This window comes from Hyaena hyaena, unplaced genomic scaffold (assembly GCF_003009895.1).
Source record: "Hyaena hyaena isolate Hyena2069 unplaced genomic scaffold, ASM300989v1 scaffold_1159, whole genome shotgun sequence".
Classification (NCBI taxonomy): domain Eukaryota; kingdom Metazoa; phylum Chordata; class Mammalia; order Carnivora; family Hyaenidae; genus Hyaena; species Hyaena hyaena.
The window spans coordinates 342,108-353,603 of record NW_024081792.1 but is presented as its reverse complement, the minus strand read 5'-3'; the positions used below and the strand labels follow the sequence as shown (position 1 = coordinate 353,603).

Genomic DNA, 11,496 nt, shown 5'->3' with positions numbered 1-11,496 from the left:
CTCCAAAATATATAAGGAACTAGTGATTCTATAGGTATAGTCATCTAACTACTTCATCATGTCATTTAGTGCAGGCATGCCCAACCATTTATAAATTAAGATATTTTAAGAATTATTTCCCTTTTATTTTTCCTTGATATTACAACCAAGATGTTATATTAATTAAAAAGAAATTGGGAGCTCCTGGCTGGCCCAGTCAGAAGAGCATGTGACTCTTGATCTAGGGGGTCATGAGTTTGAGTCCCACGTTGGGTATAGAGATGACTTAAACTAAAAAAAATTTTTTAATGATGGTATAGTATTTGTGAACTTCAAGAAAGAAAAAGGGAGCTATAAAACATTCATTATAAGGAATGTTTTTCTTCTAAGTTTTAAAAACATTTATTCATTTTTGAGAGATAAAGACAGAGCGTGAGTGGTGGAAGGGCTGAGAGACACAGAATCTGAAGCAGGCTCCAGGCTCCAAGCTGTCAGTACAGATCCTGATGCGGGGCTCAAACTCATGAACCATGAGATCATTACTGAACTGAAGTTGGGCGCTCAACCAACTGAGCCACCAGGTGCCCCAGAAATGTTTTTTTTTCCCCCTAAGGATATTTCTATTCTTCTAAAAAATCTCCTATAAGCTCAATTTGATTGCCCCTGTATCAATAATTCTGCTGTTACCATGGCTGGGCTCATGGGTCCCATACTTGGTGTAATGCTCTGCTGTGCCATATTGAAAGTCTCTATAAATTTTGAAGAAGGAGCCCCACGTTTGTATTTTACACCAGGCCTATTTTTTTTTTTAATGTTTTATTTATTTCTGAGAGAGAGAGCGAGAGCGCAAGCGAGCATGAGCAGGGGAGGGTCAGAGAGAGAGGGAGACACAGAATCTGAAACAATCTGAAACTAGCTGTGAGCACAGAGCCCGACGCAGGGCTGGAACCCACGAACCGTGGGATCATGACCTGAGCCGAAGTCGGATGCTTCCCGACTAAGCCACCCAGGCGCCCCCAGGCTTACCTATTACATAGAGGTCTTGACTGCAACCAACAGAAATAATAATCTCTGGCTTTGAAATAACACATTTTTACATTTTCAAAGTGCTTTCACATCTGTTATCTCACTTGGCCCTCAAAATTAAGCAGTTAGGAAAGGAAAGAAAGTGGTAGAGAAGATACAGCCTTGAAGTCAGAAGAGGCCTCAGTACAAATCTAGACTCTGCAGTAATCTTAAACTAGTGATATGATTTCTCTGATCTTGACCTTTCTTTTCTGTACAATATCAGTACTACCTGTCATGTGAAAGTTGATGTGATAGTTACGTAAAATAACATATGGCACATGGTAGACACTGAATAAGTCTTTCCTCTTTTAGCTCTTCCCCATCTCTCACCTCCCAATTTGCAAGATATAAAAACTGAAACTAAGAGGTTTAAATGATCTCTTAAATATGTTAACCTGGGTCTTCTGAAAAGCAGAAGACAAACTAGGATTAAATGTGCAAAGATTTTATTAGGGGAAATGACTGCGTGAGTCAAACAGAGAACGACCCAGAAAAAAGATGGAAGAACATTTCGACCAGGAAGCAAGTCTGACTGAGTGAAAAGGAGAGCAAGAGAAAGTTGGGTGGAAGTGGCCTAGACACCTGTGCCATCCAGGGAAGATTCAGCGAGGCTCCTGGGGAGTCCTTGAGCCAGCCAGTCAGCTGTCAGCTGAGTCTCACATTTTTTAGGAATGGTCTTGCCTTATATATTCTAGCCACACTCAGTCTTGGCTGGAGCAGCTCAGAGGAGGTATGGCCTGAACGCAAGCAAAGGAGGCTAAAGACTTCAGGGTGCAGCATTCAGGCCCTTGGACATTACTCTTCCTGTATTTGGAAGGCTGTAAAGTGCATCTTCATGGCCACCATATCAATCTTCACACTGAGATGGTGCCAAAGCCAGATCCACTCTTGACTCTTACCTGCAAGAAACTCAGTTAGCTTGGCATCTTCTCTGAATGTGAAGTTACTTGTTTTTCAGCCATTGTTTTTCCAAAAAGCACGACAGCTTTCTATTGGAATTGGCAATTCTACTGGGCTCTGGACATATGGGGTCTGTCTGCTAAAGATGCCTTTGTCCTGTCTGAGGAATAGAAACATTTCCATAGAATGCTTTGGTTGCTGCTCAACTCAACTCTGGGCTTTTGGAACCCAGGAGAGGTGACTCATTCAGTCAGAGAGACATAGCTCCTTGAATACATTAAGGGTCATTTGGGAGGAAACTGTTTGAAAATTAAGTATCTTTTGGCTGTAATGTTCCATGAAATAATTATTTTTTTATTTTTAATTTTTTCATGAAATATTTTTTTAAAAAAGAAGGAAAAAAGATGGAGATGGGGGTGAGGGTGGACGAAAGCAGTTTATAAAGAAGGTTCACCTATGTTACAGTGTTGACCCATTACCCTGAGAAGTGAATAAAAACAGGTTGGATGATCTTATTATCAGTTTTTTAAAAGTAGGCTCTACAACCAATGTAGGGCGTGAGCTCACAACCCCTAGATCAAGAGTTGCTTGCTCACCTTATTTTTCTCATTTTTGAAATGTGGAAATTGGGGTTTAAAAAAGTTAAACCACTTGCCGAAATTTCTATTGCTCATTAAGGCAGAGCTGGAGCTCCAGCCCATTTTTTGCCCTCCTCCAGTACGACTGGCTCTACACAATACCACTAAAAAACCAAACGAACAAAGGGAGTGTTACATTTGATGGACTGAGAACTGCTGACATAAGGCATTGAATTGTGAATTCCTGTTTCTCCTTTTAGTAATTGGGCACTTCCCCAACAATTGTTAGTATTTTTCTGGATGGGCAGAGGGGAAGAGGAAGATAAGATTTAACATTAAATTGAGATGGTCATATGGTCTTATTTCTAAGAAAGCACCTTTGCATTTTATATGTTGTATAGATTTCCAGAACAATATACTGAATGAGTGCACTGGTTCTTGAGTCAGATTACCTGGGTTTAGATTGTGGCTCTATATCACTGCTGTATGACCTTGGATAAACGACTTGGTTTCTCTCTGCTTGAGTTCCTTCTGAGGTAATGTAAAATGGGGGTCATAATATTATTACCTTACAGGGTTGTTCTGAGGATTAAATGAGACTTAGAAGACACTAAATAAATGTAGACCAAAATGTATATATAACCAGAAACCATAGCACTCTGAAAAAAGGAAAAAAACTTGCTGTTCAAGAGTAACAACAGTGGATATTTCCTAAATTTTCCAGTATTAATGATACACTTTAGTAAAGTCATTCCTATTTGACTGTATTAATTTATTTTTGAACTTTTGTTAAAGTCCGTGTCCTGTGGCAATGTACTTCCTAGTTTTTCATGGTATTTTCTAAAAATACTTTTCCATACAATCATTTTATTGATAATATCTTTTTCTCTGTAGTGAGGTTTATTGCCAATTGCCATCAGGACAGGCTCTGTGGTGTACCAAAAATCCTATATTCTAATATGCAAATACAATGATTCATACTTATATATATATATCTACTCAAATCAAAATGAAATACTAGCACAGTCATATTATTCATTTTGGTAAAACCTTTTAAAATTTACATTTAAATCAAATCAAATTTCATTAAAATGTTCAATGAGATAGTCACTGGGCTATACTATAGTAGAGGCCAAGGACGAAGCCACTATGCAGCCATCCTTGTCTAGCTGGGATGAGAGACTGATCTGCAGAAAACAACCAAGAAAGTTAAAGATAGAAGCTAAGTACTAAATTGGACGGCAAAAGTCATAGAGCTATAGGACTATCAGAATGATAAGGGAAGGTTATGCATAGGAGATAGGAGGAGGCAGTTTGCCAATTAATATATGTCTTACCATGAGTGAGTTAACTTTCTGTGATTCCTGGGTCCTTGTTTATGAAATTAAATGCATTGAAATGCCTAATGCAGTCTTCCTGAGGTAGGCTTGAATGCAGTTTTGAGAATGGGCAGGCTATTATTAATGGAAAATGGTTGCATTGACAAGAACAATCAAAGCTATGGACAGGTATGTTTCAAGTAGTGGAGGTAAAAATCTTCTTAAAAATTTGGTATATACAATGAGAAAAAGTTCACAGTAGTAGCCTTATGTAATTTTATAATTTTCTGTTGCAAATAGCAAATTCTTTCTTATATGGTAAAGGAACTTTCATTCAGCATTTGCTCTTCTCCTTCTTGGCTCAGGTTTATAATCTTAGAGAATTAATCCTTCCACAGTACAAAGATTCTTTAAGGAAACAAGACAGAATCATGTCAAAGAATAACTCAGAGTTACAAAGTCACTTATAGCACATTGTTTACCTATTTGTAAAGAGGATAAATTGGTAGATTGATTTCAACCCATAGAAGCAAAAGAGGATTTATTAAAAGAGGAAAAAAAGGAGAGAAAAATTATTATAGTCTGAGAAGAGTGAATCCTGTTTGAACAATTTTTATGGGATATCTTATTAGTTGGCAGCAGTCAATTTGGACAGTTTGTCCTTGAGTCGGCTGACTAGGGGTACAAAAATATCTTAATTATCTATGAATTCTCTTGGAAACCTTCTGAGGTAAACTATGAAGCTGCAGGACAGACTGTTTCTCTGTAATGTCAGCACCTCATTCTCAGTTGCACTGGGTCTGCACTACTTCCCTCAAGTCTTAATATACCTGCTACTGCTTTCTTTTAAATTCCTCACATCCTTTTTATTGGATCCTCTTCTGAGTCCTAATTTAAAAGTGATCATATGTGGTATATATATACAATGGCGTATTTCTCAGCAATCAAAAAGAATGAAATCTTGCCATTTGTAACTGTGTGGACAGAACTAGAGGGTAGTATGCTAAGTGAAACTAGTCAGAGAAAGACAACTTATGACTTCACTAATATGAAGACTTGAAGATACAAAACAGATGAACATAAGGGAAGGGAAACAAAAATAACATAAAAACAGGAATGGGGACAAAAACATAAGGGACTCTTAAACATGGAAAACAAACAGGATTACTGGAGGGGTTGTGGGAGGTGGGACCGGCTAAGTGGGTAAGGGGATTAAGAAATCTACTCTTGAAATTATCCTTGCACTATATGCTCACCAACTTGGATGTAAGTCAAAAAAAAAGTGATGATAATCTAAGTGCTCTGTAGTTTCTATTACAAAGAATTATAATCCCTTTTCTAATATGAATTTAAGGTGTTAAACAAAAATATGCAAAATCTAAGTTTTTCTTCATTCTCTCATTTTTTACCAGTATTTTCATACTCTTAACAAATACAACACATAAAACAGTACTGACATCATTAGTAGATCAGTTGTATGGGCTGACTTGAATAGACAAATTTTAAGTATGTATTTTAACATTAACATTTAAAATATTACTTAAAATATCATAATTTGGACAATTAATAGTTTCGATGCCTGCAAACAGTTGATTATTGCTTCCGCCCTGCAGTAAATTATCACAGGGGAAAATTTTGGCAAGTATTGGCTGGTTTCATACCCACAGGCATTATAAAGCAGTAGCTCCTTTTTAGATTAGGATTATAATCTGAGGATAAGCAAGAAATTATATTATGTACAATTTTGGAAATTAAAATCTCCTGAAATCACAGCTTTTTCAGAAATGGTTGACGGCTAAATTTGCATGCTCACGTGTATGTCACTTCTAAGTAAGGAAAATACATTTGCTACTTATATTAGTTAAAAGGGATGAGAAAAAACACCAATCACTCCATAGGTGTTGGCCAAAGTACATAAACAAATTGAAATAATCATTATGGCTTGTTAGCATGAGAGAAACTTCCATTTCAATTGCTTCTAATCTTTTAAATCATCACTTAACAGAGCAACACTTTTCTTAAAAATCAAACTCTGTTCGCCTCAATTCTTTGGTAATAGTCATGAATCTGTACATTAAAAAAGCCAGGCAGGTGTCTCGTTTGCGCAGTAGGCAGCGCTCTGTCTCATAAAAAAAGGCAGGCGGTGAATTGCTCAATCCTTACCATCCTCGGACGGACCTCTGAGATGATGAACTTGGACAATAACCTTTATCTTATAAGTAAATATTTTAAGAAAAAAGTTAATAGCATATGTGTCTCAGAAATACATTCAGGGCCTTAAAATACACATTAACACAGTTCTCACATGTTTGTTTGAGTTTGGTCTGCACCCAGCCACGTAAACCGAACAAATTCATACGTTTTGTAACACAAAGACAAAGGTATAACCTTGACTGACGTAATCACAAGGCTCAGCGAATTCTCGCGCGACGGGAAGACGCTGCCGCCGTGACGTCACCAGTTGCCATAGCAGCATCCTCCGGAGTGGAAAAGAGGGGTGGTGCGACAAGCGGATTGGGGCGGTGCGCAGCTTCTGCAGAGGACAAGGGACGCTCTCCTCCTGCGGATCTGATTTCTACCAAAATGAGCGCCCTGGATGAGGGCAACAACCTTCCTCTCGCCAAAGACTGCGGCGTAGCTACTGCCGACGATGCCCCAGGACATCCGGACCTAAACCAGTGCCAGGGCGAGGAAACCGAGGCGACACAGGTGATGGCGGACACAGGTGAGGAGGGCAACTTGGAGACCGCCGCGGAGGGAGGCGCACCCCAGAGCCCCGCGAGCTGTGCCCCCGTGTTCCGCGTTCGAATTTTTGGGAGCCGCGGCCGTGTAGCGACCAAATCGGGCCAGAAAGAGGTTCTGCCTCCTACTGAAGGCTTGGCAGCAGCCCCTGCCTCAGCCTCCGCCGCGGAAGCCCCCGACAATAGCCAGGAAAATGGCTGTCAGCGTAGAGAGCCGCGGGGCCCTGCTGGGGAGAAAGCTCTAGAAGCCTGTGGCGCAGGGGGGTTGGGGTCTCAGATGATGCCTGGGGCGAAGGCCAAGGAAATGACGACAAAAAAGTGCGCCGTTTCAGCGGCATCTGAAAAGGAGGGAGTAGCGGAGGAGGTGGTGGAGGAAAAGAAGGGGATGCAGAAGGAAAAAAAGGTGGTGGGAGGAATGAAAGAGGAGACACGGGCCAAGGCCCCGAAGATCAATAACTGCATGGATTCGCTGGAGGCCATCGATCAGGAGCTGTCAAATGTAAATGCCCAGGCTGACAGGGCCTTCCTTCAGCTGGAGCGCAAGTTTGGCCGGATGCGAAGGCTCCATATGCAGCGCAGAAGTTTCATTATCCAAAATATCCCAGGTTTCTGGGTCACTGCCTTTCGGAACCACCCCCAGCTGTCACCTATGATCAGTGGCCAAGATGAAGACATGATGAGATACATGATCAATTTGGAGGTGGAGGAGCTTAAACACCCCAGAGCAGGCTGCAAATTCAAGTTCATCTTTCAGAGCAACCCCTATTTCCGAAATGAGGGGCTCGTCAAAGAATATGAGCGCAGATCCTCTGGCCGGGTGGTGTCTCTTTCCACTCCAATCCGCTGGCACAGAGGCCAAGACCCCCAGTCCCACATCCATAGGAATCGGGAAGGAAACACTATCCCCAGTTTCTTCAACTGGTTCTCAGATCACAGCCTTCTAGAATTCGACAGGATTGCTGAGATTATCAAAGCAGAACTGTGGCCCAATCCCCTCCAATACTACCTGATGGGCGAAGGGCCTCGCCGTGGAATTCGAGATCCAGCAAGGCAGCCAGTGGAGAGCCCCAGGGCCTTCAGGTTCCAGTCTGGCTAAGTGCCACCTTGTGAGAAGCTCCTGCACAAGTCTCCCCATCACCTCCCCTTGAACCTTTGCTTAGGCAACAGCATGCAGTCCTCTCTCTGCTTTGTCTTCACACTGAATTGTTTTATCCTTTGGTTCTTCTAAATCTTCAACAGTCATTTGCAAGATTGACTCTTACACGTTTGTGTCTCTCTTCCTCTGGACCTTCATGCTCTTCTGTATCCTGTTACATGTTTCAAGTGCATGGCCTTGCACTGCTTCTATGCCAAGCACATGATGCTGTAGACGGGCCCTGCCTTCCTTTGCATGCCTTGGGTCCTGTCAATGATCATGGTCTTCTAGTTTTTAAGTGGTTCTCTACCACAAAGAAGCTTGAAATTTCCTTTGCAGATAACTACCTGGGCTTCGTACTTTATGCTGACTGTCCTCCTGATAACCATGTACTCTCTGGCAACTTTGAGTTTCACCGCTGCAAGATGAAACTACTCTAGGTGATGCCAACCATCAACGCAGACTGGACTGGCTACCACTAACTGGTTCCTAGCTGCCTCCCTGGCCTGTGCCATCCACCCTGCTGGTTATCTGGCAGAATAAGGTGGCTAGTGGGTGGTTACTAGGCAGGAATGAGGTAACAGATGAGAGGTGTTCAGTGTTATTGCATCTTTTGCCTTTGGGCATTCTGCGTTGGGACCTGGTACTGGTGAGTATGAGGGCGGGTGCTGTGGCCCACACAAACCTGCTGTCACCCTTCTGGATAAGCATTGCATAGGCACCATTGCCTGCCTCCTTAGCAACTCTCTGTGGACCTAAGCTGCCAGGCAGCACACAAGGAACTCCCCCTCAATCCACTTTTGCCATCAGATGGTAACCTATAAACCCGGTTGGCTGTGGGGCAGGTTGCACAGTTACATGTGATAGTGCCCAAAGCAAGGCTGTCAGGGTGGGCTTCCAGCAGTTGGCCTTTCTGAGCTGGAGTCAACAGACCACCCTTAATCAGGCAGGTTTGTTGGGCAGCCCCTTTCCTAACTCCTGCACTCAGTCTGAGCATGATCAAGTTGCCAGGGTGGGGGCACTGAGGGAAAGGTGTTAATGGTCTGTGTCGCCTGTTCTTAAATCGTTTTGTCTCTTTCTCTCCTCCACCCCCACCCCCTTGTTCTCTCTCCCAGTTCCCTCCCCCTCTCCTCTGAAGCAGCAAGAAAACAAAACCTGCAATGCAGGCTTTTTGTTTAATTTTCTCTACCCTTGGTTGTGTCCAAAGGGAGAAAGGTTCTGTACAATAGACTCCACATGTCTTGTTGCCTCTTCTGCCCTCATGCCCCCACCCCACTTCCGTTAGCAAGGTCTGAAAGTTTCAAAGGGAGACCTCTAGGTTGTTTAGTTATGAGCCGTGTTCTTTTGGGCCGGTTTTGACAACCCCACCCTTTCCCTGTCCATTTACCAAAATCTGTGTGTTTGAATTTAGTTTGAGAAGCAGGAAGGAAAGACAGAAAGGCCTCATAGTGATGGATTCAAGGCAGTTGTAGAGAAGGTTGTGATGTAAAGCAACCAAAGTTAGTTTTATTCCACTTTTCTAAACATGGAAATTTGGGTGGGGGCGGGGGTGGCCTTGGACCACTTAGAAAGAACCCCAAGGCAGCATTTTCTCTATTTTATTACTGCTTTCATGCCCCAGCGGCGTCTATCCTATTGCCTGGCCTTCTTGGCTTTCAGACTTCTCTTTCCCTACTTCCTTTCCTGCTTCTCTCCCAGTAAATGAGGGAGCAGTCTGCAGTCTACATTGTGGGAGATGCCAGCTTCCTTCCCCGGGATGTGTGGAGTTAGTTTGGATTTCCAGGACAGGTTCCAGTAGGTGACACAGCAGTGCTGTCAGGGCTGTCTTGGGTGGTATATGGTGATGGTAATGACTATCTGCTTTTATCCTTTTTGAAGGGCTTGCCCTAAGTTCCATGAGTGCTTGGGAAATCTGGGTACAGAAGTGGGGAGGGTGCCCTAGGCTGAGGAAACTGAAAGCCCAGAAACCGAAATGAACCGAGTAGTCTTGGAAAGGCACAGGGAAGATGAACCCTGCAGCGCTGGGGATGGAGGGGGAGGCCCCTGAAGATTTGCTTAGGAGAGGTAGGAGAATCAAAGTGGTTGATGTTTTAAAAAGAGGATGCTTGGAGGAGTTTTCCCTAACTCCCTTGAATTCACCAGTAGATTTTTGTCTAAAATGCAAAAATTCAAGTCTGTATGTTTTCTCTCTGTTATTATAGGAGTGATTTTTCTATATAGAAGATTAATGGTATATGCTCATTATTTCACTGTGTTTGAGTAAAATCCTATTAATTCGTTTCTCTTTTTGCTTGCTGGCGAAATTGACATTTACAGGCCTGCTTTTTGCTTATAATTGAGAATATGTGCAAAAATATCAAACTTGTTTCCTGTGCAGTATGAAACCTGTGAATATTCATTAATATATCAGCTTGTTCTGGTCTGTGTTCATATATAGCTGTATTCTTAGAAATATAATTTGAATGTGATCCTTGAAATTTTGCAAATTGTTGCTGTATTTTGTGAAAGTAATCTCAAAAAGGAAAACAATTCTTTTGTCTTGATATTTCTTGCCCTAATAGTAATGTTGTACTTGAATTTTATGTTCCGAACCAGTTTAAGTACTTGTAGAATTGTTCTGTCAAACTAAACAAGGATCGTTAAGTACTTTAGTCGTCTTCTGTGTGCTTAAAGGAAAAATAAAAGTCTGTCACTCTGCTGTATTGTTTTCACCAGAAAATAAAAATAAAGTTCTGTGTTGTCTAGGCTAATAAAAGGTTGGTTAATCATTAAAGTTATCAGATTGTCATAGTAAGCATTGTCCTGAAGCTTAAAAAAAAGCCGCAGAATTTCTAAGATTTTTTTTACTAGGAAAATGGTAAATAAGAAGCCTAACAGGATGCTCATGGACATAATTTTTCCTTATTCAACCCCTGTAGTTTGGGGGGTGATTGAAGCACCATTGAATTTTCAGTGGAAAACTTTTTTTTTTTTTTGCTTTTTAAGTTTTTAATTCCAGTTAACATACAGTGTTATATTAGTCTCAGGTATACAATATATTGTATATGTATGTGATCAAACTACTCCATACTTCACCTGGTGGTTGATCACAAGAGCAGTCCTTAATTTCCATCACTTATTTAACCCATCCACCCACTCACCCTTGGTAATCATCAGTTGTTCTCTAAGAGTCTGTTTCTTGATTTCGCTCTCTTGTTTTTTAACCCCCTTTGCTTATTTCTTAAATTCCACATGAGTGAAATCATAATGGTATTTATCTTTCTCTGATTCAGTTTCACTTACTGGAAAACTATTCTTAATACACCATTTTTATTTGCTATATTTATGTTAACTGTGATTCTTAGTGAGCTTAAGATCGACTTTGGAAGAATTAATCGTGTATTCTGTAAGTTCGTCTTAATTTATTTTCCTACTACAGGGTGGTACTTTACAAAAAGTACTTTTTTTTTTTTTTTACTTTACAAAGAAATAACAAAAAAATTGTGATTGATATACAGTGTCTGGAAACAAATGATCTCAGACACCCCAATCTCAGTTACCAGTAATGTTTTGCTGTTCAGCAGCTATTACATGAAGGTTTGAGAAATAAATACTTCTGTGTTCTCTGGATTTGAGAGGGCTATGGATACTGGAAGATCTTTGAAAATGAACGACCAAATATTTTTAGCCATCTAAACAAAAGTTTGACATAAATGGTCCAAAATTGTTACTAAATAGATTTGCTAATTCTTGATGCAATTCATACTTCCAAGTTTTACTTGATAAGTATAATTTTT

At 41.0% G+C, this 11,496-nt stretch overlaps 1 protein-coding gene across 1 annotated transcript; it reads left to right on the top strand.

Moving 5' to 3' along the window:
- The first annotated feature begins 6,336 nt into the window (after window positions 1–6,336).
- Window positions 6,337–10,497, top strand: TSPYL4 (TSPY like 4). Its single transcript, XM_039222573.1, has one exon. The coding sequence runs from the start codon at window positions 6,428–6,430 to the stop codon at window positions 7,679–7,681; it is 1,254 nt and encodes a 417-aa protein (XP_039078504.1). The 5' UTR covers window positions 6,337–6,427; the 3' UTR covers window positions 7,682–10,497.
- Window positions 10,498–11,496: the final 999 nt, after the last annotated feature.

What these genes read in the sequence shown, in the direction of transcription:
- TSPYL4 (XM_039222573.1), top strand. Translation starts at nt 6,428, where the DNA reads ATGAGCGCCCTGGATGAGGGCAACAACCTTCCTCTCGCCAAAGACTGC.